The sequence below is a fragment of the Dermacentor andersoni genome, chromosome 5, assembly GCF_023375885.2.
Source record: "Dermacentor andersoni chromosome 5, qqDerAnde1_hic_scaffold, whole genome shotgun sequence".
Lineage (NCBI taxonomy): Eukaryota > Metazoa > Arthropoda > Arachnida > Ixodida > Ixodidae > Dermacentor > Dermacentor andersoni.
Genome location: NC_092818.1, coordinates 137,761,957 through 137,788,643, shown reverse-complemented (window position 1 = coordinate 137,788,643; position 26,687 = coordinate 137,761,957). Strand labels below are relative to the sequence as shown.

The window sequence follows — 26,687 nt, the reverse complement described above, 5'->3', positions numbered from 1 at the left end:
AGCTTCATTATACACAACGGAGCCGATTTAGCCCTTAATTAATCTTTGTTGGTGGCTTTAGTCTTCGGTACGCGAATGGTCTTGCGTGCTCGGCCTCAACTGCAACAGAGGTGCCACGAGTGCAAAGCAAGGGTTTTGCTGTTGTTGTTATTATTATCATCATCATTATTGTAGCAGTAGTTGTTTTGTGCGTTTATTTATTTTGAAAGCAATTCAGAAGCGTCGTGCTGGCGAAATATCCACTTGAGTCGAAACGGCGAACAGGGCCACGTGAGAAGCCGCGCCTTCCCAAGCGAATTATGTTTGCTCGATGCAGCATACAGAGGGAAACATGCCTGGCACGTTAGATCTGTATGTCCGTATGTGCCTTGCCGTTTGCGAAATATCAGTAAACCGGAGACGTCAACGGCAGTCACCACAGTAGTAGCATCTTGTGGCGCTTCGATCAACGAGAAAGCGTGAGAAATGCCTTTTTCTTTTTCGATTGAAATTATGCTTCACGCTGCCATTTTTTAAGCAGAAGTACCATTCTACCTCAACAATTATGTTCCTGCCGACGCCTTTGTCAGCAACAAAGCAGCTCACGTACGTTATTGCATGTGCGTTCTTGTTGAGCTCAACGTAACAAGATGGTGCCACAGAAATGCTGATCACCTCTACTTCTAAGCTATCTTGCAAATTCTAACACAGTCGGACGCCTTTATAACGAAGCGCTGGGGGCCTCCGAAATCATTCGTTATGTAGGTCACTTCGTTGTAAGAACGTGCACCGCACAGCTCGCCATAGAACACTGAAAGATTCCTTCGTTACAGAGGTCATTTCGTCGTAGCGGCAGACGGCAGGCGGAACTGCACTTATATGGACAGGTAAACTATTTACTGGACAAGCCGAAGTAATGGTTCACTAACTGCTAGACGAAAGGAAGACAAAGGAGAAAAACAAAGTGAGCACACAGAGCGTTGGCCGATGTCTTTTTGAAGCGCCGCAGTTCATAATGGATCAGCACCAACTAGCCCGACGTACACTTCTCCAGGAAGTGATGCTTGTTGACATAGCCCTGTTGCTGGCTGCGAATTGGAATCGGAATGAGTTCCATAAATTGAAATTTCCCGAAAGGTACGCGTTGTAGAAGTGCGTCAGAGAACATGCACCAAATCATTTGTGGCACGCCACTCTACGACGCCTCGACACGATCTTTGGAGACAACGTTCTCGCGCTATATTCGCATCGGCATTAAATTAAGTCGAGTAGGCTTGTATGAACACGCACACTACAAATGCGCGGTATTGAAGGACACAAGGTATCACAAGCACCCTGTCCGCAAGTGTTTCTTTTTGTCCCTTCGGCGTACCTAATAACCGGTTCAGAACAAAATCGACCTTACAGAAAACGAGGAGCAGGAGGAAAGAGGGAAGGAAAGCGGCCCGGCTTCGAAATGAACTAGGAGGAGGAGAAGGAAAGAAGTAAGGAAAGCCGCCCGGCTTCCAAATGAACTTGATTATACAGTACTTAAACGGCAAAACGTTGGCTTTCTTCACTCGCAAATCACTATCCCACAGAAGCAGGATATAGTCTTTACCAGGCGCGGCGACAGCACTATAATGGCCAGCGGCGTGGCACTCTGCTCGCCTTTAGAATACCAATGACGGGACAAAACTTATCGCCGGCTTTTGCCATTCATACTATATCGGGCGTCCTTCTCTTGCTATGACCACAATGTCTCCCAACATCAAAAATACATCGTGACGTCAAGTTATCTGTTGGTGCAGTATGCACACAGTGTATTTACCGCACTATCTGTTTTACGTGAATTTATTTTATACCAAAACATCCTCTCCTCAAGCAAAAATTTCAGGTTCATGGCCCCGTGAGAACCCCGGGCCGTGCTAGTGGTATACTCAGGCTGGGTGAATCGTTAAAACATTCCAATACAAGGCTTGACGGTAGTAGTTACGGCGAGCAGAACGCAAGTGGTACTAACTCCACATGTACACACGTGCGAACTACACGGTTCGCTCTACACAGAGACTAGGAACTAAAATATTTCTGAAGCAGTCCTTACTAACGCCTGTGGAAGTGAACGAACAGAAATTTCGATACTGCTCCAACATCATTCCTTACCTTTCCTAATGCAGCTTCTTGAAGGCAACAGCTTCGCCTGCAGAACAGTGCAATACGAACCAACAAATGGCGTACAATTTAATGTGCTAACACATCTCGAGTCAGCATACAAGCTTGTCCACGAGGAAGGCCAAAGGCCGCTTCACGTAACTGAGTTCAGTTCTATTGCAACCTGTTAGGAAACCGAGCATTTCTAGACCAGCCAGTAAGAAACTTCTGTCGTAAATCCAGGTTCTTGATCAATGCCTGAAATGTTGCACTTGAGTCAACGCTTTCACGTAGAGAGACATTTACAGACGTTAAGTATCTGGCGCCGTATAAGGGACACGGAGGAACAAAGGCACTCATAAACTCTGGAGGATGTGACGCAGTTTAATTACAGCAGAACGTTGCGTTACAGGCATGATTTATGGTGACGTAATGAGGGCGATGAGGCACTGTATTCCTGAAGCAACGAGCCGAGGGCCTCTCAGAAGGCAATCTTCTTCATGAGCAGGTACACATGGTTGTCCACTTCGAAGCCGTGCAAGTTGTTCGGGTCACCTTGCAGCCGCATCAGCAGGCCCCCAAAGGAGACGTACGACGCACTGCACGTGGTCAAAGCAGAGAAAACACTAAGGAATGAGCTCAGCGATATACGAAACAACATACAGATAGAAAGTTTCTGCACAGCAAGTGCAAATTCTTCCCGAACGAGATGTCACGTCTGCGCAGAACATTCCGAGTTCGCGCACTATGTACCCACTATCATCTCGCTTGCGTGCAGGCATTCCGCCTATGCTCGCTGCACCAAAAATATCAAGTTGTGCCAGTCACAAACGAAAAAAAAAAGTCGACATCTTTCAGCCAGGAAATGAAATATCGTAAAAGTGAATAAACAATTATTTGATTCCATGTCGTTTTACACAACATATTTCCTGCTATAAACCACATCATTAGAAACAGGCGGAACGGTTAATGAGTGCGCACCTGAAGTCAACTTGTGCTCTTGAATGCAAAAAATAAAAAAAATAAAAAAAATAGGAACAGTCAGTTCAAAACTACAACAATATGGTCTGAGCATTATGCAACCGCCGCTTTATTACCGCAAAAATAACATCGGTATTAGCTACTCAATAGTGAAAAGAGCTCGAAAAAGCGCAAACATTGCAAGTTAGAAGTAACGAAGATTTGAGTCCGAAAATGTCAAACCAGTTTTACATAAATATTTTTTTTTCGCACAAGGTTTGCTTTACTTCCTTTTTTTTTTAATTGAATCTGTTTTGTTTTAGCAAACATACGTGTTCTTGCGACGCCTTGTAATATTTAGCTCTCCTCTGCAATGTGCACGCTCCAATCACAAGATGAATGAATGAATGAATGAATGAATGAATGAATGAATGAATGAATGAATGAATGAATGAATGAATGAATTAGAGCGCCCAATGACACCTCGAGTCACTATTCGGGCACGCTTGTCCGTTATTGCATGCTCACGCTGACGCGCAAAGATGACAGAAGTTCCCTCGTTGCCAGACGAAAGGAGGAATACACTGTATCGGCAATACAGCTAGTGGTTGTAGTACGTCGCACACAACCAGCTAACCACACTGCCATACAGTGAACCCTCGCACTCCAACGTGGAGCCGTAGGCGGCAACAAAAAGAAGCACTAATCAACTCGGCAGGTAAAGAAGGGGGCACTTACCTCGTAACATGCCCTGCCCTTTGCTTGCAACCAACCAACCAACCAAACGGAAATCTCGTCTTTATTTCGAAAAGCCTTGGCAGTAAATTAATGTTACCGCGCTGCATGTTTGTTCCTTGAGCGTGCGGACGTTTCATTCATTTGTTCTGAGTAAACACACTTAGCATGAGAACCGCTATCGCTGCTTTAGCAGGGGCTTATACAAAGGAGAACGCGGAGCCCTTTTTCCTGTGTGGGCTACGTCCGGGCCTCTCTGGCCGGAGGGCCCAATTTCTTTTTTCGGCGGGGAAGTCTCGCATCTCCTTGAGGCTTTCTTACAAGGCTTTGGATGACGAGTGTCATAAATCGACGACTAACGCGCACGCGCGCGCGTGCGAACACACACGCACAAAAGAGACAAGTATGCACAAGTATGCACAAAAGCATGAATAAATGCGAGACGAGCAGCGATGCCTCCTTCTAGCCGAACCATGCGTGCAGAACGTCGTTTTCCGAATCCCTTGTTTCAAGCAACAGGGCTCCACAACTTTCTTTCGTCCCTTGAAATTGTTCCGCAGCGCAGGAAGAAGCGCCAATGACGATCGCAAGACAGTAGCAAGTGTGGAAGGTATAAATTGCGGGGGAGAAACGAAATAAACAAGACCTTCAAGGTTACCAATCCCGCCTACTGCGCAGACGGTAAAGGCACACTCAACGCGGTTCAATCCCTCCAAAGCATCGCATAATGGGGTCGCATCCGGTCTGTTTTCCACGAAAGCCAGATCACAATCTCCATCCATTACACTGCACAACACGAGGAAGTGCCGAGCACAGACCACCACCAATGAGCCGGCCGACAATGCGGGGCAGCAGTAAGCATGGACAATCCTGCGCCGCCTTTTGAAGGCAAGAAGTGGAAGAAGGAATGGGTCGTTCACGGGTCCTGCGCACCTGCGGCACTACCGTCATACGAAACCGCGGCGTGCAGGAAAAAACAAATAAAGGGATGCCCAGGTGCGGCGTAGCCCGCAGTAACGTATAAAGCAGCAGGACGGCACGTGCAAGAGGGTGTCGCGCGCGCGCCCGAGTCCTTGCGTTATAAGAACATCGGGTCGCCTTCGCCTTCCTCTTCACAATCTCTCTCTCTCTCTCTCTCTCTCTTGCTCTTTCGCTGCGTCTCGACGATAACAGACGCGTGCAATGCGGCGCCACTGAGGAATGAACGAAATAGTGGGGGGGTAACAACCAAACAAACGAAACAAGCGAAGAGCCACTACAAAAACGGGCAGTGAGGAAATGAAGCCCGCGGGCGCCAGGCCAATGCCAATAAACGAGCCCCATGCAGCGAGGCGCACAACTCTCGCTGCGTTCGGCTGCAGCCCCGCAACGGCAGCGCCAAAGGGCGCTAGGAAGGAAGGCGTCGCGCGCAACTCGCCGGCGCCGAATTTAAGAAAGGGCGACGTTCTCCTCCTCTCTGCTAGAATTATTTACTGCTCCGGATCCTCACTGGAGAAGAAAACAAAATAATGTAGAGCGAGAGAGAGAAAAAAATATATAGAAGATCACGGGCAGACCGCAGGCACCTGTATGCCGACAAGCCAGCTGCGCGGGCTGCGGCAGCGCAGCGCAGCATTTTCACGGTCACTTCTCGCCAAGCGAGCTCTCGAACGCGAGCGCTCCCTCTCCGGCACTTTCGCCCCTCCACTACTCAATCGACGGCTGCTGGGTGGAAGGTGCCCGCGAAAATCGCTCCCCCTCGCCTTGGGCGGGCGAACGTACGGCCGGCAGGCAGGCAGGCACGCGAGCAATGTCGACCGCACGTTGAGAGAGAAAGAGTGAAAAACGGAAGAACGACGCGCGAGACGACGCCTCATCCTTTCTAGCGTGCCTGCCCTTGCACAGACGCAGTTCTAGCCGGAGGCCTTGAAAACGCAAGGCCTCGCGGAATGATGCGTGCCGAGCGACGGAGAGACGCGCCATTCCGCGCCGCTCGAAGCAGCGCAGGAATAAAGCCCCTTACGCGGGAACAACGGACTGAGAAAGGGGGCCGAGAACGCGCGCACGAACCGCGTGGCGACGCCAAGCAATCAAACGGCGCAGAATCGGGATGTTCATAGTCGGTTGCAAAATATGAAAGTCAAAAACGCCGTTTCACTGCACATTCCGTAACGAAGTCGTGCAGCTCACATAGTAAGCAAGCACCGGTTCTTAATCCCGTCCAGACAGAAACGACACACTGACAGCCAATGCCATCATCAGCCTGTATTAAACTCAACTGCAGGATAAAGGTCTGACTGACGTCTTAAAATACGTCTGCCCTGTGTCAACCAAACCCATCCTTTGGCTTCACACAGAGTGCGATCGAGCTGTCGATGCGAAACCATGGCTGCAGGCAGCGCAAACTTGACACGCGCACACGAACAAAGCCCCCCGTGACTGTTCCTGTGTCCGCATCATGTTCGCGCTGCCTGAGACTATCCAACCTATGCCTACAATTTCCCTAATCTTACCACCATAACCTTGTGCCGCCCTCAATCGCGTTCCGCCTGTAATTTTCGTTTACACTGCTCGCTTCGTAGTCACCTTTTCAGCCTTACTAAATTGCTAGCTATCCACCACGGATCCAACCCCGAGGCGAATCGATGTAATTAATACGTTAATAATCTTAACGTCAAGATGATAAAATCTGATGGCCACTAAGCGCACCTGAACCAGTAACCACTTAGGCACGGTAAAATCGCATAGCCGAGGGAGAGCCAGATTAAAAGACACTTGCGATTATCTCCTTTTTTTTCTTTTTGCAAATAACCCAGAAAACGAAAGCTAATTACACCCAGGCAAATGAAAGGAGGGGGGGGGGGGGGGGCAAACACAATAGTCGGACTGCGCACCGCCTCGCGAAGAATTAATGTCAGCGACATGCTCGCACACGTGTAATCTCGTAGCCAATGAGCTCCTCATTCCTGTTGCGCAACGGATCGATGCGGTGTGCAACAAGGCGATTCCGGCCAGGTCGCCGGCACATAAGATGCCCAACCGAACACGCGCGCCCTATTTTTCCAAAGATAGCAAACGAGGTCACTGCCTCTCGGGCAGCGTCCCGGTGAGTGAGCGATATACAAAAATAGGAGCGCCAGGTTCACGTATCGCACAGTAGCTAAGCGACTTAATCTCGTTAGAAACTCTCTGAAGGCACTAGCAGAAGCTCTGCGATTCTTAATTGCCTTCAGCAGCAGCCGCGTCGATGGCTCGGATGGCGTGGAAGACTGCTACCGGCTAGGTAGCGGGCTCGATTTCCAGCTGCGGCGTAATGCAAAATGGCTCGCTCAAGAAGCGCTAAAGAGCTGGTTAAAGAAACTCGAGTGGGCGAAATTAGCCGGGAGCCTCCTACTAATCGGCCTCCCTCTTATACCACTATGCAAGCTCTGGCCTGGAAATGACTAAATATCATTACCTGTACCCTTCAGTTATAAGCAAACGAGAGAGAGAGAGAGAGAGAGAGAGAGAGAGAGAGAGAGAGAGGCGCGATAACCAGGTTTCATCTGGTTTGCTATAGAAACCAGGAACGCTTCTTTCACGCTACTAGCTTACAGGTATAGAAGTTGTAAAATGACACTGCGCAGGCCACGGAAGAGCGCTGTGTCTTTCTGTATTTTTTTTTAAGCTACCGGCAGGACAAGCACGCCGGGACATAAATGCAATCGCATTGGCGCGTATCGCGGCACTTCGTAGCCGCCCATTGCATCGCGCCCCAGACACATTCATCCCCCGTCTGCTTTCTACGGAAGCGTAAACGACCCCGATATCATAGGTATCGCGCGCCGGAAACCCAGAGAGACGGCGCCGTCCGATACCGGGGGAGGCATTTAAACTCATCGCCGCCTCCTTATCGTCTGTCGTGGCCGCCTAAAAGAAGCCGGCGCACCGGGCACAACGGTGCGGTAGAGATAACTCCTACGAATACTTTATTCCCGCTCGATCCGGGTTATGCAGCCCCACGGGCTCGCAAAAGGCGGTGGCGATCGTAACGGAGGAGCACGCGCTCCCCAACCTGGCGCCTGCCGATAGCGTACTATACAAAGCGAAAATATGTTCGTTATTTCGCGGAGTTCTTAACTGCGCGATATACAACCAGGCGGCCAGAAGGCGGAGCTAGTGAACACAATGTAACGTCAGCATGTCTGACCGACCCTCCTCCGCGGCCGCAAGCGCAACTAATGGAGGTTTAATGGCTGACGAGCTCGAAACAATGCCGAACCGAAAGGACCGCAGAGAAAGCGTCACTGCTCGCCCACTATATAATCAGTCCCTTTACTATATAAAGCAGTCTCTTTACGAGATCTGCGTATGACACAGCGCCGCACACTGTTGCCCCTAACAGCACATCCACGACTCTTCAATGCAGAGTGGATGGGATGGAAGACAGAAAAAGAAAGAACTTGCCGACATGTTCTAACGAGCACTGGCTTCTCTATTTGCTCCGTTATATACGTGGTCTGGTCCGGAGCAGCGCGCGCTCGCGATGCAAGGCGTGGATGGGTGGCAAAACAAGTGGCAACATTGTAACGGCCTAACCCGGAAGCACCAGCCACTGTCCTCCTCGGATCAAACCTGCTTCCTCCGCAGGCAAGCGCCCCTGTCGATCGAGCGCACCTGGCGCGAGCGCACGCGCGCGCTTCGATCCGTCGAGCGCGCGCGGCATACAAGACGACAACGTCACGCGCGACCTTCCCGACGTCACAATGACGCACTTCCAGTCCGCTTATCCTCCGTCGTGTTGTTGTTCATCTGCTGCCCTTCTTCCTCCGCGAGCACTTTTTTTTTTATGTCTACGAGAGACTCGAGCAATTGGGGTCGTGCTTCAATGTATGCGCGCGTGGGCGGTGTAGAGGCGCGCAGACGGCTTTGACGAAACCCCCACTTCGTTAAAACTTTGGGCACACTTAGACTAAGCAAACTTCGACTCGCTCGTTACACTTATAAAAAAACGCACTTCGCTCGCATGTCTGACCATAAGCAGTTTACTACGATAAATTACTAGAGTGAACTTTGGCGCTGGCGTCTACGGGAGTTGCAAGCATGTGGAATGGTTCAGCGGGCATGGGAATAACGAGTACTACACGGATTCGCCTAAACTTCATCCTTCTGGCTTCGAACGGCTCTGTGTCTTTACAAATTAATCATTTTCCGACAAAGTAATCGCGTTACAAACGCAGCAATTCCGAACGACTTGCACGAGCGCAGAAACCCATTGTATAAATGCCTATCGAAAAAAAAAAAAAATTATGTGTGTTTGAAAGTCATAAAGGTCAAGCGCTCTATATTGCGCCACAAAATCGTCTAAAGCCTCAAAAACACGAATGTTAGACAGATGCACTTACCACCCTGTCATTCACATGGTAGCTGAACGTAACGCAAGGGCTCCCTGTAGTCTGTCTCCTCTCTTATATCCGCAAACAACGAAGGAAAACGTAGAATTGCACGTGCTCGACTGCAGCGTATATAATTGGGTGGATGCGCGCTCGCTCCTCGTTCAGATTATGGATCGCCGCCAAGTGGTGATCCAAAATTTTAATCGAAGACGCGCGCACCATTCACGGAGAACACGGAGAGACCGAGACCAGCCGGTAATTTCCGCGAGTCAACGTGGAATCGAGGATTATTCGGCATTTCTCGAATTCGCGACGATACAGCGTCAAAGGCGCTGCTGTACCGGCTCAATATATCCATGTATGCCGACACGAAAGCGTTTCATATGAGGCGAAATGTTCGTCGGTTTAACTGCCTGCCAGGCATTCAGATTCGAATCCACACGTCGCGGTCACAATCGTGGCTTGGAAACTAAACACGAAAAAAAAAAAAAGATCGATGTAGGAGAGGAAAGGAAAGCCGAAATCTGCAGCGAAAAATGAAAAGATCACGAGCGGCACTTATATAGAAATACATGGTTGTATCACAGATCCACAATCACAATGACGAAGGAAGGCAAGCTATTGCGCTTTTTTGTTTTCTAAGTCACGTACAACGATTGAGCGTTGCGCTAGCGCCCCAACCACATAAGCTGCGCAGCGCGAAGTGCACGCGCAAATGGTCTTTTGCGTGCGCGATAACTTTAGTGCTGAAGCTCAAGCGCACTGTTAGATCGTTCCTATTAATACGAGCTGAGACAAACAGGGCGCTCTACATTTGTCTCGTCACAATGTGCAAGAAGGGGACACTATAAAAACGACCTTCGAGCTCTTCTCGCCAATAGCCAGCCTGCCATGTTGCGCCCGTACGAGGCTCTCTCATCATCATCCGGTCAATGTACTGCACAAGTACTTATTAAGCAGCGCCTCCTACATAAAAAATCACGATAAAAGCACGAGCGGTCTTCTAAAGCAAGTCTGCCGTCCGAAGATAGCCGCGCCCAACGACCAAGATCAACAATTTATGCAGAGTCGCCGACCATCATGCAATAAAAACGGCTTGCAACAACAGCGTCATCGCAGCTGCCATGTTGTTCGGACATTGGCACGATGAAAATACTCAAGCTTATCCCCCATGCAGCCGTTCGGAAGCTGCGAATGAAGCCACAATATGGTGTTTGCGGCGTCGCCCGCAAAGCAACTGTGCGAGCTTCGGAATATCAAAAAGGAACGGGATCCCGCACCAATCACCACACGCGGTGCCGTCAAGTACCAGCCCTAACATGGCCGCTCGCGTCTCACCAGCTTCCGACTTACGAAAGATGGGCGCTCTACTGGACAAACAATTGCCTCAAAGAGACGAGAAGAAGTGGTTACCGCGCAGCTAGAAATGACATAAGACCGGTGAAAACTGCCTTCGTCTCGTGACATCATTTCTCTAGCGCGCGTGTGACAACGCCGAAGGAAAAAGCGGCTGACACCGGTTTCTGCGTGAGCAAACGAGAGGGAGGAAAAATGAGAAGGAACAAAATGTATACAGATTGCGCTCACATTCATTTGACACGTGCACCCGAGAGAGGGATGAAGAAAAAAAAAGAAAGATGCAGACAGAAAGTTTTGAGATCATTGAGAGATCGCGTTTGCCCACAAACGCGTTTCACAAGCCGCACTAATGAACATAATGTGTCCGGATGTGTATGTACGGACGGCGGAGGCACGGACCCGTCTCAATGATATCACGGCGCGCAGCGTCGCCGTATAGGATAAGCATGCGCGCTCGAACGGCCCTGCAAGCGTCGTTCCAAACGGGCGGTCAAGGATTTCCTCGGGTAGAATAGTACGCGTGCGGAAAGAATGGCCAGCGATATAATCGAGGAAACTCGGCAATAATCGAGAGGCCGCTTAATTACGCCCGCGCCATCCTTTTTCCTTATCGCGTTCACACCGCTCCAACTAAACGCGCGACGAGAAGGCGCGACTTGCTTGCAAGCCTGCCCATGCTGCCGGCAGGTCCAGCGAGGAGTGCGAAGTGCACGCCCTGCTGCTGTTTCAAAAAAACCTCGCGGCCGTATCGAAGCGAACCAGCTATGCTGGAGTGCTGACGGGGCCAGCCGCAGCGTCACCTCTGATACCACTAGTATGCAGAAGGCGAAAAACGCGAGCGCAGCGCGCAAGAAAAACAATAAGCAATAACAAAGAGATAACGCGCTTGGGAAGGCGCTACTGTCACAGTGTGCCGAGTCGGCGCTAACGCCCGACTGTCGAAAACATCCGCGCCGGTCTGAGCTGTTTTCCTTTCTCTCTTTCTTTCTTTGTTTATCAACTTGACGAGCACGCCGGACGGCCCGGGCCGTTCAAGCCTTGCATTATGAAACTTCAGGCAAGCATTCAACGTAGTAAAACCATTGTAAATGTGAATAATGCCGTATAATAGTAATAATAATAATAATAATAATAATAATAATAATAATTTTGCAATAAATTCAGATTGAAAAGAAATATAGGACGTCATACATCTATCACTGCTAAACCTGCCACATATATGTTACAATACACATCGTATGTGGACTCTATACATGGACTACTGGCGACAGGGCAACTGTCGCCGAAGCAACACCGACAATGAGCTTTGAAAGATTTAAGGAGAACGCCCTCGTTTCCGATGCCCCACAGCCGAAGCCCAAACACCTGGCGACGCCGCACGGCTGCATCGTGTTTTCCCGAGACCCGCGGCCAACCAGCTCCACAGTGTTGGCCGGAACACTTTTATAGCGACGACCGCAGATATAGCGAGCGAAACGCGGAAACATTGCACAACGCCTTGGTCGATACAACGTAGATGCGGCGGCCGCTTACGTCAGCGTGTGCTTCGCCAAATCCCCGGGCAACCTCTTGCAGTGCGGCACAACCCGCAGCTTCCGCGCAAGGTCAAAACTCTAGGGTAATTAAGACGTGCGGGAAGCCCTCCGAAAAAGAAAAAAAAAAGAAAAATAGCTGACGTCGTGTTCAGTTTGCTTTCCACTGACGCGACTGGAACAGAACAAAAGGGCACGCTGAATAAACCGGAGAAAAACACGACATCTCTCAGTGGACGCAAGGTCGTTTGGTAGTGTTAGTGAACCAAGGTCGCTGCACACTCTTACTTCGCGCGCCACTGTCCGCCATCTTTAGCCGCGTGACTCATCACAAATACAGCTAAGCCGATGAATATGGTAAAATATCTCGCGATCTCGCGCAAGGACAACCTCGGTCCCAGTGAAATTTAGCAGTCAATAACGGATCCTTTGCAGGATGAAATATTTTTTAATAAAAAGGAAAGAGTAAATTGAAACGTCGCGTTTATACCAACACAAGGCGAAGAAGTCCCTTAGGACTAATACAGCTGTGGTGTCTACGACAGCAGTGACCTTTCTCTCATTCGCAAATGGCACGCTGAGAGTATCCAAAGTCTCTCGAGCGAAACAAAAGATCAAGGTTTCGGACTTCCTAGAACGTTTCTTTAGACTGCCCCCCTCCCATACACGCACTTGACTTTTTAACCTTCCGTCCCCCTCCAACCAGCATGGCGTCACCGTGGAATTTGCTTACGACCTACGAGGACCGCAGTGCCACGTTCCGGAAATTTCCAAACCGGAAGCAAGATCTGCTACGTATATCTCTTTCCTTCCCCTTCCGTCTTTCAAATTTTTTTCTTAGTCGTTTAATGACGGTCGCGGTGCAAAATAGAATGATCAATACGGACCGGGGACAGATGGTCACGTCCGTACTGGCAGCACCATCGCCGAAGCAGAGGAGAGGGTGAATGGAGGCGAACAAAAAAAAAATGAAGAAATGAGCGCCAAACAGAGCCCTCGGTATACTGGGCCGCGCACTGAAGGCGGCCGCGCATCGGAGGCAAGAAACGCAGGCGAGGTGGCGGCGGCGAACCTGAGCGAAATGACAGCTGTCGGAAACGCACTCGCAGGCCTCGCAGAATCCACAGGTTGCCTCGCCCCGACTGCAGCGGCTGCCGTGGCGAGCCTAAATGGCGGCAGTATTAAGAGGGTCGCGCGCGACCTTCCCAGCCCTCCCCACCCTGACCGCCAAAAACACTAGGCGCGAGCCCGCCATCACGTTCATATCTACGCTGGGTGACAATGTGACACGACAGCGCCGGCAGCGGCGACCCGTATCCGCAGTGTCAGTGCCAAGGCCGCGGTTTTTATATATGTATATATATACGTCACCGTCATGGCAGCGGTCCATCTGGAAAGTGGCGCGAGCGGAGGAGAAGAGCGTCTCTCCGTACCTGTGGGTGCGAGGAGGGTTGGCCGCTGGCGGTCCGCGTAGAGGGACGCCGCTGACAGCGGCACAACTCGAGGCCAGGACGTCCGGACTTGGGACAAGGCACGGCAGGGAGGTACGCGGACACATCGCGCGACTCCGGGGAGGGCGACCGCCCGTCCCGAGGCGACGCGCGCGCGAGAGCCGGCGTCACAAACTGCGCACTAACCGCGTCCGGCCAAGGGGGGAAGAGAGGTGGCATCGCGCACCAGGTGCGGGCCCTCGGTACGAGTTCCCGAGCGTCGAGGTCGCCCTTCGGGGAGCCCGCGGTCGAGCTGTCAGGGCCGCTGCGTCCGAGACCTCCGTCGGCCGCACGGAGGAAGAAGTCGCCGCGCTGCGCGAACACGGCCGCCAGCTGGTCTCCTCCCGCTGCTGATGCGGCGGCGCGCCGCCGGGTGGGGGGGACCCCGCAATCTACGCAGCGCGCGAGAGCGCAGCGCTGACGGAGGTCCACGATCGAAACCGCGCGAGGCTGCGATGTAGCAAACAGCCACGAGACGGCGCCACGGGCCCCGCGCGCGGACCACCGGCTTTGCACGGGCGAAGGAACGCGGAGAAAAGAGAGAGAGATAGGGGTGGAATGAGAAGGAATGCGAGAGCTTGGCTCGCGCGCGCCTCAGGGTCGCGGCGACCGCAGAGAGAGCAGAACCTACCGACCGCCGCACCCCTTCGTCTTGTGCTCGCGCAGTATCGCGCGCAGGGTCTGCACTGCGGCTGTTGTTCGGTGAGTCATGCTGGGAACGAGCCACGTCACGCATTCGGAAGCACAACACCGCTACTAAAAACCCGCTTGCGTCTCGAATGGCTTCGCGCCGAAACGCCGTAACGACGCACGCGTGGTTCGGAGCGAACTATGACGCCTCCACCAGACTCGCCGACGAACTGGAAACGCTGAGTGGAAACCTCCGCAACCATCGACACAAAGCGTCGTAAGAAAAGTGGATTGAAGGTCACATGAAAAGAATGTACCACAACGAAATGAGGAATCGCCGCGAAATCAAACCCTGCGAACGTCCAAGAGTGCAAAGTTAAGGCATTTAATAGTTTTGTCATTAAATACTGTTACCATACACCAATAATAGCAAAGAAAGTGTAGTAAACGAAAAAGAAATACGTTACATGGTTATCCGCTCGCTGCCCAGCCACCTGGACCAGCGTGAGTACACGAAATAACCCGAATGACGGAACGTAGTGCCGCGCCGACAAGGACACTTTACCGCATCGCTCCCGCGCATCAAGAGAAGCCAGGCTCGAGTACGTGGCGTAACACAATCGTTTCTCTCTGGCTCCCACACAGCCACAGTGGTTGGTTGCTCCACTTCTCACGCAAAAGAGATGCTCCGATGAATAAGATGAGCTGACAATTTCATACGAAGAAAAACATCTGTTTTAATGCCGAAGAGCCTTAACTATGTGATCTTTATTATTTCTTTTCCGGTAAGCCTCCTGGTAGATTTGTATTGAACTTCATTTTTCTTCCGCGGCGCCTATTGCGGTACAACGCAGGCTTCATTCAACAGAGGGCGCTTTTATTCGTCTGCCCAATACTAAATGCCAGATAGCAGACAATCCTTTTTCTATGAATAACACTGTTTGAATTGTAATTACAGTGCTCGTATTCTGCGATGTCCAAACATTATTTCAGGTCATTCGCTGAGTCGATGTAAAACGTCTCCTTACTAGTTCAAAAAAAAAAAAAAATAATAGAGAGAGAGAGAGAGAGACAACAGTCGTTAAACGTCACAAGAAAGAGAACTGTATCAGATTTCTTCGCTACCCAGTGAAAAACTCGCATCGCAGGTGTGGCAGTTTGAGCGTTCAGGTTCAAAAAACGCATTCGTGGAGTCGGGTTTTGCAGCAGTAGAGTAGGCGACAAGCTTACATGCAGTGGTCAGGCTGCATGCTGTTAATCAAAAACCTACTTTCTCTGGCCTAAGCATTCCAACCCGTTTTGGAAGCTCCAAATTGGTACGTTCCGCAATCCCTGAAACCGATTGAAATCTTATGTAGAACCACGTACATTTTATTATAATTTTCTCAAGTCCCAGTAACACTTCACATACGCTCAAGGACGCACCAACGTAAGCTTGCAGTTACCCGCGTGTTTGCTTCCCTCGTTTATTTACGTAAGACAGCCTCAATAGCTGCAACAACCAGCGTCCCGACATCGACGCACGTTGCGTCAGACTTCGTTGAATCCCTTCCTTTCCTCGAGGAGCACATCGGCGAGGAAGAGAACAAGGTGATTCAATCGCCGCTCCCGATGACTCATTCGGGTGAGGAAGCCTGGGAGTTGAGCGATCGCAGGGAAAAACCCAAACGGACAGTCACTCCATCTCTGATCGAGAGGAAGCAACAGGCTTCCACCGGTACTGAATCGCAGCAACCTGCAGCGGCCGTCTTCTTTACAGCCAGGTCTCCGCGAGCTTCGACATGACGGAGGAAAAAACGCGATACCTCCAGTGATGTTTTTTTTTTCTTCTTTCGCAGTATACAAATGCCCTCCTGAATGCGCATCATCTTGCTCCCTGACCCCTCGGTTGAATTGCTCCATCACTGCGTGTGATGTGACGGACTTCGGACGCTATTCCGCACTTAAGTAACACGCTAGCGCGGAGCAATTACCGACAGCTTCGGTTCAACAAAACTCCTCCGGATTCAGAAGACTGTAGGGAGCTCATGGTAATTCAAAGACCTCAATTTGCAATCTATATCTGTGAAGGATCGGTCACAAAAATTATTCATATACTATTTACATGCCGCCTTAGGTATGTAGCATGCTGCAGCCCCTGCCGGAAGCGACACAAAGCGTGATGCAACGCCAGGTAATCTGAAAACCTTCCGGGGCAGCAGACTCCCGCCGACGATTCGAAAAAAAAATAAAAAATAAAGACGCTGACGAGGAAACACTGAAAGGTGCCAATAAACGATGCTCCACATGAACACCAACAAAACCACGGCGGAAGCTCAGTGGCAACGGCGTTGCGCCGCTGAGCTCGAGGTCGCGGGTTCGATTCCGGCCGCGGCGGCCACATTTCAATGGGGGCGAGCGAAATGGAGAAACGCTCGTGTACTTAGATTTAGGTTTCGGTGCACGTGAAAGGCTTCCGAGTGGTTGAAATTTATCAGGCGTCCTCCCGCCACTACGGCATGCCTGATAATCAGATAGTGATTTTGACTATTAATTTAATCATTGATTTAACATCCAACAGGCGTGTGCCGCGTTCCGGAACAGCGGCGAATCGAGCCTCTCTCGCTCGCTCTCCTCGAACTTCAAGCGTGTGCCCAAACAATGGGGAAACAATCAGCCCCGAGCGGAGCGCGTCCCATCCAGCAGTCCACGAACTCCTCACAAACACGCGTCGGCGCCGCTGGGGCGCAGCAGCAGCAGCAGCAGCAGCAGCAGCTTGGCCGGGCAGTTGGGAAACATCCTGATGCAACGTGTTTACGGCGTGCCCAAACAGTGCCTCCCTCCCTTTTAGCATTCCTTCTGTTTTGCTTCGTTCTTCGCTGCGAAGACGTCGCGGTTCGCGCATATATTTCCGACACAGCGACATCGTGCGACTGCGACAAGGTGGCCATCTCAAGGAAAACGGCCCTATAATGTTATGCAAAAAAAAAAAAAAAAAACATACACGTCGTCTGCGCTCGAGCGGAGCATGCGAATGAACTGAGCCTGCATGGCGAATGCAACGCGTAAGCAATACTCCTCAAAAGCACTCGTACAGTTCCACAGGAGCCGGTTCAATTTTCGCGATATAATACGGTGTTTTGGTCGAGCGTTCCCGCGTCTCGATTCGATCAGCCGCTAAAAAGGGAAAATGAAAAGCTATATTAAATCGAGCTAAACGGGTGGATTACAACTTTAGAAATGCGACTGGGCCAATATAACCGACAACCGAAGCCTGCTTAGTATGTGTTGCAAATGACGCTAAATTAAACGACTGGTGGCATTACATTCGTAGGGCGCGAACTCAATCTGGCAACTATACACTGTGAACTTTCCTATAAAGCAAAAAACTACCGCGGTAGCTAACACACACCGCTAAATTCGTTATGTACTACTGACGTCCTCAACGTCGCGCTTTGGCGTGAAATTCAAACGGAGATTTTCTGCTTTGACATTTTCCTGCATATAATCATTCTTTCTTTTTCCTTCTTTTTTTTTTGTACGTTTCAATGCCAGCGGCCGTTAGAGATAAAAGTCTAACAGTCTGAACATGTTTGCTGTTTTGGTGTATCGTTTCTTTAAAGCGGCGCCCTGAAACACTATTCTAACAAATCGTAGAATGGCACTTTAGAATAGTTGGGCACTTCGTCCCACAAATCTCATGCCGCAGGTGAATTTTGGAATCTTTCAACTATAAGTGGGGTTTTATCACACCGACACCCGGCTTTCTCTCTCTTTTGGTCTCCGCTATGGCGCGCTGGAAGCTGCACAGCGAAGAAGCCAAGAAGCACCGGTCAGAAGTTGAGTATCCCGGCGGCGAAAGCGCTCGTTGCGCACACCCCGTGCGGCCGTAGTGGACTACGCTACGGAGCAGGTCACTGTCATCTCGGAGTCCACGCGAAGCTGACCCAGCTACGTGTAGTGCTAAGAAGATACGATCTTTCTGCCTTTTTAAGATCGCAGACATATATATTTTTTCATTTATTTAACTCATAATTAGCAATTACGTATAATCGAGAAGATCATGGCAATCACGAAATCAGCCAATAGTGTTGGTGGGCCAGCTCATTCGAGCAAGCGATTTTTCGCCGTGTTTCGCCGGTAGATTGTTAATTCCATGCCATATGGAGTGCAGTTATACTTGGCTCAGATTGTTCACAGGAGCCTCGTTAAAAAAAACCGGCAAGTGTATTTTTTTTTTTTAAACTCGGTTGCAAAAGTGTTTCAGGACCGCTTTAAACTAGAACGCAACTGTGAGCGCGCCGGGAACGCTCACTCTGGTTTATAAACCAGAGTCGTAGCTATAGCAAACTTGCAAACTCCGCGATTATGCATCACTTCCAGCTGCCCCGGCACACTGAAATATTCCAGAGGCGACGCGCTGGGACTTCCGCCATAGCCGCTAACCGCGAGGCAAACGGGTCGTCTGCTTATGCGCAATCAAAAGGTTGCTAATAAGAAAATTAGACAACTGCCAGTCCTGTAGTCTCGCCAAGATTGCTTCCGTAGAATATATTTATCTACATTGTATTTATTTATATATACTTATATACAAATTAAGCCAAAAGCGAAATTTCCGTTGCAGCTGGCCTTTAACAATGACTCTGCTCATTGTCGTTTTCTATGCGTATACATGTCATGGGCGAGAGACAATAAGATTCGCTGCTCTGCTATTAGGTTTACACCGAAGGTTTGACATTTTCTCGCTCATTTTACATACAGCGTTCTTTTCAGGTCGCCATTAAAGAACGGCTCACGAACTTTCGCTACCGCCAGCGGATTTTCATGTTGCATTAGCCTAACGGGGTATCCAGTTCTTTCTTCTTTAGCCCCCCTCCCCCCTCCCCTACCCTTTGTCCCCTTTCATTTAGAAACTCGATACTCGCGTGCTAGCATGGCCAGCAAGTTATATGCCAGAACCGCCTGCTCCCATTTCTAGCTTTCTAGAGTACGAGGGCGAACACACGTACAGCGCGCGCGCACGAGGTCGTTAAAACAGGCGAGGAGCACTTAGCCTCTACGTCGGTGGCCCCCGATTTACCAAGAAGCGCCTTTTTAAAAGAGCGTCTCCCCATTTGCAAGACTAAAAGAGCGGGCTCCAATGATACTGCCACGAGAAATCTCGACAAAGAAGCGAGTGAGCGCAAGAGGTCGTTCGGTGCGCACGGAAAGCGGCGAACGCAAATGGCAGCGAAGCAAGACTGAAGCAAATCGAGTCCTCTATCAGTTGTGTACACATACATGTATACGCGCGCCCAGGCTAGCTGGCTCGCTGGCCCAAGGCCAGGACTCTCGGAGGAACCGCGACGACGCAGCCAGCCAGCGTACGGAGAAGAGACCGACAAACAATGGGTAGGGGGCAGGGTCGGTATATTCGCGAAAAACGCGATGTCGGCCGCTGCTCCCGACTCGCAGGAGTCAGCTTCCTTCCGGCCAAGAAGCTCGCAACCTTTATCCTCTTCCAGTGCATGCGCCCACAATGTGACCCGGCCAACGTCACGGAGAGAAATACAATTCGGACGAATTGTGGAAGAATATGTGGAAGAATATGTGGTTACTGGACTGCTGCTGTACACACTGGAGGAGGATCTCCCCATGTAGCAAACACCCACGATGAAGGCAATGCTAAGCTCAAAGTTTCGCACCATATTACTTAGAGGAAAATCTGGCGCTGCTGCGCTGTGGTATGCATAGGAATGCCGGTATATTGTGACTTCGAATCGGCATCTTTCTTGGAGAGCCAGGTCACCTTGAAGACATGCCTAGCAAGCACCATTCCGTCTGTTACAATGATTAATTTTCTACTAAAACAGCACATAAAAAGCTCTTTTAGCCTTATCATAACACGAAAACATGTGTTGTTTAATTATGAGACCTTTGTATTGCATGTAAAATTATATGAAACGTAAGAAGTTTCAGCGGGTCGCTAAAGCTGTAGGACAGACGACAAGATTCGCACTCGCTTTGGAACAGTTTGTCGTCTGTTCTTGCTTTTCTTCGCTTGGTTATGCATTGTAGGTGAGAAAATTTCACTGGAAGATGCAATATGAGTGAATGACAACCTTTTATGAAGACTTAAATTTAAAAACGCGTTATTTGTGCAGCCATATCCACGTTTTAGACGAGGCCTCTTACAACGCAAGCCAACACAAGCCTTGCAGACACATATACCGTCATTTCCATGACGGCACAGCGTCCCCTAGGAAACTCCCATAGACGGTAGCGCCAGATTTCCCTCTAGGTGTTATAGTGAGAAACTCTATGGCTAAGAGTGTCACCGTGGCCTCGGATCGCAGCTGTGACTGGTAAAAGCTATGGAAATTGAATTTGGGGGCAAGCAAAGCCGGGCGGCTATCTTCGACGTCATGAAGTTTTTTCAATGTATGGAAGTTTATTCAGTGTGTGTTGTTCTTGTCTCTTAAGTGAAAGGCATCTAGAAAAGTGGCTAAAGAAATAGAGTCGGTTTAAAAAGTTAAACTGAAATAACAGAAACGCTAAAACAACCCACGCTGAGGCAGCGCCACACCGTCGTTGCTAATAAAGACAGCTGAAGCAAGCACCGATTGCATACTAATAGACGCTAAACATTGTTTTAACGTGTACGGTATTCAGGTATACGCAATGACGTTTGCGTAATACCGGGATACTGGATGCCGGTAGCGATATTTTATGACGGTTCGAGTAATTACAGTGCCTTACAAGCATGTTTTCGTATTCCATAAGCGTCCTTGTCGAAAAAGAAAAGCATTTTAATAGGCAACGCGTTCCCCATTACAGCACTGCCAAAAATTTACACTAGCAGCGAGATAGAATACATTTGGTTACTGCAACAATAGTTCTGTGTTTGTCTGTTGGAACTCTGCGTCACCAGGTGATGCCACCAACTCGACCGCTCACGACTACGCCTCCGGTAACCCGGTAATCGGCAAACGCCACTGCGCATATAGGAATATCGGACACGCTAAAACTAGAGGGATTTAGCGTGTCTAGTATTCCAGCAAACAAGGGCGGTTTGGGCGAATTGCCGGATGGGCGGGAGGGTAAATGTGAGTGGCCAGGTTGGTGCAGTCACCTGGTGGCGTAGAGTCCAGAGTCCAGAGTAGAGTAGGTGGTGTTCGTCAACCAGACGAACACACAGCTAATATTGCAGTCACTAAGTATATTCTACTGCGCTGTTGGTGAAAATTTACGCCAGCAAAGAAGAATTGACTATATGCTTGACTGGTTGGATCTTGCGCCACGAGGAGGCGCCACCTATCCGACCACTCAGTTTACGCGCCCGCTCATCCGGCAAACCACCCGCGCTAGCCGGAATATCGGACGCACTAATCCTATCTGCTATCGACTGCCTCACCCAACGGAAGAGGAGCGAAACGGCCCACAAGTTCATGTCCGCTAAGTATTGGTAGGTAAACAGGCGGGTAGGAGGGCCAGTGGGAGCCGATATTTGTGGCTCCCTCGGCTGTCGACACGATAGGCCAAGAAAAGGGACACAAAAGAAGAAGCCTGAGCGTGCGGTTCTTCCTCTAGGCGACGGTAGAACTCGGCTCGACGAGAGACAACGGGCGACGAGCTCCGTTGCTGCTGACGCCGCTGTCGCCAGCGGGGGCAGTGGCGTTCGTCAGAAATAACTGATGATAGTCGGCCAAGTGGGACACGCTCGAGAGAAAAGGGTCTCACTCTCGCGATGCCCGACAGGGCTGACAGGACGCCGACACAGAACCCCCGTCACCACCTCGCGCACAACGAGCGCGCGAGCAACAACGCGGTCGCAGTTTCTCACGCACCCGGTCGGGCCTTTCAAACCGCGGTTAAAACGCGGTAAAAGAAGCGAAAAGGGCGAAGGTGAGAATGCGCAACTTGACCCGGGGCAAACAAACAAACAAACAAACAAACAAAACCTATTCGGTGTGCAGAGCGGAGAAAAACGCGAGGTTCCACAACGGCGTCAAAGCTAACTGACGTGAACGACAAAAATCTATCTAGTGGAACTACATGCGTGCGTGCTCGCAGCTATCCACGTGCAAACCACGCTCCGCCTCGCGAAACCAGTAATTTCCTAAGCTTGCGGACTCGACGAAAACAGTGCTGAGCCTAGATAAGACGGACCTCACTTGGTGCTTCTTGATATAGGCTTCGTAGGTTTTCCCCAAGGAAAAAAAAATTCTTTAACGAGAAGTACAAGGGGGAACCGAGGGGACTCGAATTTTCTTCTTCGTTGTCATCTTCATGCAGTAAGGAGCGATTAACAGAGCCGCACAAGTGCGCGCCCTACTCCAGCTCTCCTGAACGCGGCGCCTCCGCCCGACATCGCCAGGTTCCAGGACTCGAAAGGAAGCCAGCCAACGGCACGCGTGTCACGCCGCTGCCGCCTCCCTTCCACGGCTCGATCGAGTTACCGCGTGCGCGCACAGGAATCGTCCTCGACAGAGGCGTACGAGTTTCGGCTTTCGCGTCGCTACCGACGCCTGCGGCGAGACATTTTCCAGCCGCCGGGCAGGCTTCGGGTGGCGGACAGAAGCGCGCGTGTCGTCGTGCATACTTGCCCACTTCCTTTCGCGGTCGTGCTTACCGAGAGAACAACGTACACTGCGTGTAACCGATGCGGTCGGCGTTCCCATGGCAACGGCCAGCTGAGTCCCTTCGCGAAACGTAAGGGAAGGCAGGACCGACCGATCGACCGACGATAGCGTTGGAACCGAAGAGATAACCAGAAGCCCAATTTCTGGAGTGGAGGATGAGCGCTAGAAGTGCCGGACCGACGTTGATATCTTAGGAAGGACACCTAGCACCGTGCGGCCCACAGGAAGCATGAACTTGACCGAATTTACAGCAGGTTTTGTTTTTATTATTAGTTGCCCATGGGAACATTACGTGACATATGGCCTTGCGCCTCAGGTCTTCCGGCGGCACAAGGGTACTAAAAATTTATGGCAGCAAGAATTAGCTCTTCTCACTCAAAATTCAAACTCGATATTCAAACGCACGCGCTCTGCACGGTCTCCTTTACTTCTTTTCGAATACAAATAGCTTCGCATATCGCTAGACTTGCTGTCGTAAATATTCCTGGTCCTATCCTTTATTGCCTCTTAGTAGGGACCTTCAAGTTCTATAAATAACCATGCGCCCTGCGGCAGCTGCGCCCATTGAGTACAAATAACAAACCTGAGTTTGTTTGTTTTTTTTCTTATCCTCGTATAGCCAATCGATTAAATGATCAGTTATTTATTTCTGCTATTCGGCACAGTCGTTGTAAAATTAAATTACGAGGTTTCGAGTTCCAAAGCAATTACCGGGCTAGGAAATACGCTTTATATTGGAGGAATTTGAGTTTGGTTGACTTAATTTCACCAGAGTGGTACATACCAGAGCGCACATAAGTGACAAATGATAGTGGGAAGTTCCACATTCTTTTCCGCCGCATGAGGCCATTTAATTCGTACTAAATTAAGTTTAGGTGTGCGATCGTTTCGCATGCCACCCCCATCGGAATGCGGCCTTCACGACGGGGAATCGAACCCAGGACCTCGCGCACAGCAGCAGCAGATCGGCATGGCCACCGAGCCACCACGGCGGGTGTCGTGCTCGTTGTAGGTGTTCCAAAGAACTAGGGGCGAATTTACAAAGCTCCTCGTTCGTAATTGTCCTTTGCCATCGGCTGGCTACCTTCACTAATATATGTCCAGCATCAGGATTGGCTGGAATGTGCTCTTACAGAGGACTTAGTGAACACGAGTCCTGGCTTTTACCCTCCGTGAGGGGACAGGCACGTTTGGCAACCACAGTTATGCCCTGCGTCACAAAATGTGGTTACCAGCGTTGTTGGTACCGTACACCTCTCCGGTAATCTGGTACCCTGCAAACTTTAAGGTGTTCGCAGACAAGTCGAACCCCCCCCCCCCTCCCTCCCTTCGACGGCCTACAGAGAGGTAGCGAGAAAGAGCAAGGAAAAACCAGGAAATTAGAGAGAAAGAGGGATGTACCCTAGGCTCACGTGGCTGGCAACCGTTGCTCCAATGCTTCAGACCACGAGTTTCAAAAGGATGCCGTGCAGTACACGTGTAATGCCATTCAATCATGAATGTTTAACACTCCAAGCCGCCGGCCATCTCCACCACTTCGCTTTGAGCCCACGCGCCCAGCCAAGACACCTATGCAGCCAGGACTTGTACTTGACTACAGCTGGCTCTTCTCAGCGAGTGCGCGGTAGAATTGAAAACGCAGCTCGCTGAGGCAGCGATAAACATGAAAAGACGAGGCCGCTGCCTAGGAAGGTTGGCTGCCAATCCCACATATGCCCAAGGGACATCGCTCTTCCCCGTACGGTTTAAAGCTAAAAGCATCCCAAGCTAAAATATAGGACATTTTTTTTCTACAAACATTTCTCGCGTTCTCATTGAGGAAAACAAAATATAAAAGAAGGAAGACTGTGACCGCCATTGCTTGTTAAAAAACCACTCTTTCTTTTCTTTTCTTTTTTGCATCTTTACTCCTATGCAATTCCTTGGATATATTTTGCGCGCTCTCGATACGGCTGCATTTTTGTTTTTGTTTTTTGCGCTGATTTGTTTAGCGGTAACGTAGGCGTGTGCGCTCATACAAGGAATCTGCTGTCTTCGCCAGGCGCATTTCTGAAACCGGTTGCCCTTTTCACGCTGTCGTGACAAACTCCCCTCTTCCCTCCTTCACTACAGCCTAGTCAAATATGTTCCACAGTCTTTCCAGCTTTTTTACGAGACTGCGTCTGTAACTACATCGGCCCTTCGCAAGCCCTTGCGCGCCTCTGAAGACCAAAATATTAACGACGTTTTGGTTGAGCAGTAACTATATCCCAAGGTTATTGGCTAGGGTGTTGAACTTCGTTAACGGACAAGAATATATATATATATAATGGTGTCTTGGCGGGAGTTTCAAAATTGGATTACAGTCGATTACAGTCGATAGGATAGTCTTTTAAACTATCGCCGTTATGTCTTTGCTATCTGCGGGCGTACTTTTTCTCTCAACATTGTTTTGTGAGAGTGCGGCGAAATGAGACCTGTGAACCGCATTGGGTGTCTATTTTTTCTGCGACGCCGTATCGGGGAGCCTCACGATTCTTGCGTGGCGACCTGGGCGGTGTCAAGTGTTCGCTTATTAATGCAGCCTGCACTGCAGCCCCGCAGAGCGGCCTCATGACCAAGCCGTCGGAACGCGCAGCTCGACGTCGGTGTCCATAGAGCCGGCGCAGAATACAGAAACATGTGTCGGATATAACGCAGACTATAAAAGTACAAAGCTCGCATACAGTGGATCAACACAAGTACTAAGCTCGCATATAGTGGATGGACATAAGTACTAAGCGTGTATATAATGGATCATCTGAAACGGCTCGGGTGTAGCAAAGGAATTGAAAGTATTGGGTCGATTTCGGTAGAGGCAAACCAGCCTGCACGCCCCTAGAACTTGCAAAACGTGGGAGGGACGCCTTAAACAGCTTCGCTGTCTTTGATACGAGCTGCTCGAATTTCCATACATTTGCGATGATATTTATTCTCTCTTCTTCGAATGCGCGTGCCACAGCGAAGATCAGTTCTACTTGGAGATTTTTGAAGTTTACGGCTGTTTCGTAGACATTCACCCGCTTTTTGATTAAGCTCAGCCGATTGGTGCTAGTTTGCGCATTGCAGCAGCGCTGCGTGAACTGAGCGCCTTCATTTTTCTCTTCGCTTCGGCACTGAAGTGCGAAGCACTCGTACAACCGCAGGATAAGCTGTAACCCCACCCGCTGGCTTATTTTGTACGCCCATGGACGTGAGGCCGACGCATGCGCAGACGGGCCCTTGTGACTAGCGAACGTTTTCCATAAGCCGAACGCAAACACGAGCCATTTCAGCTCGCTATAACTTTCCACTACTGTAAAAACGAGTTACAATCGCTATAGCTACGCTTGCGTACAGTGTGTGCATCCGGCTTTGAGTGAATGCTGAGCATATCTTAGACTATACTTACCTGAAAAAGCTTGTTCGTCCAGCTTCCTACAGACGCAGTATTACGGCAGCTGATGCTACTTAATTACGCGGGGTATCTCAACGCGAAAACCTGTGCACTATGATGGCAGGCTGGAAACATATTGTGCAACTTTATATATTCGTTTCAATTCATTCCTTCAACTGAATCACATTTAATTCATCAATTCCAAAGGCGGGGATTCCTATACATCTCTCTGTCCTTGAATGTTCAAGGCAGCGACGATCAGGTAAGCCTTTCTCTGCTTTCAAATTTCCCTGTGACAAGGAACTGATTGATCATTTACAAAGCCTTCCTATTTTGCGCCACTCCTAAGATCGACCCTTTCCGCAAACTGTGGGCAAAACTGTTCCGTTTGTTCATTAAATGGCATTTGTGCGTATACATGTAATTCCGCGCTTTATACCTAACTGCACACATTTAGTGGCCAGTCATATATTCCTCCGTTTCTGACGCTGAGAATAACGGAAGTGCAATGACTGATGACAGCC

At 50.0% G+C, this 26,687-nt stretch overlaps 1 protein-coding gene across 1 annotated transcript in view; it reads right to left on the bottom strand.

Annotated features, from left to right (window-relative positions):
- Nucleotides 1–2,473: 2,473 nt before the first annotated feature.
- Polr2H (DNA-directed RNA polymerases I, II, and III subunit Rpb8) overlaps nucleotides 2,474–26,687 on the bottom strand; it is a 126,044-nt gene continuing 101,830 nt past the window's right edge. Inside the window, exon 4 of the mRNA XM_050178686.3 lies at nucleotides 2,474–2,708. Coding sequence (XP_050034643.1) covers nucleotides 2,591–2,708 — 118 coding nt within the window. The 3' untranslated portion in view covers nucleotides 2,474–2,590. The remainder of the gene's footprint in view (nucleotides 2,709–26,687) is intronic.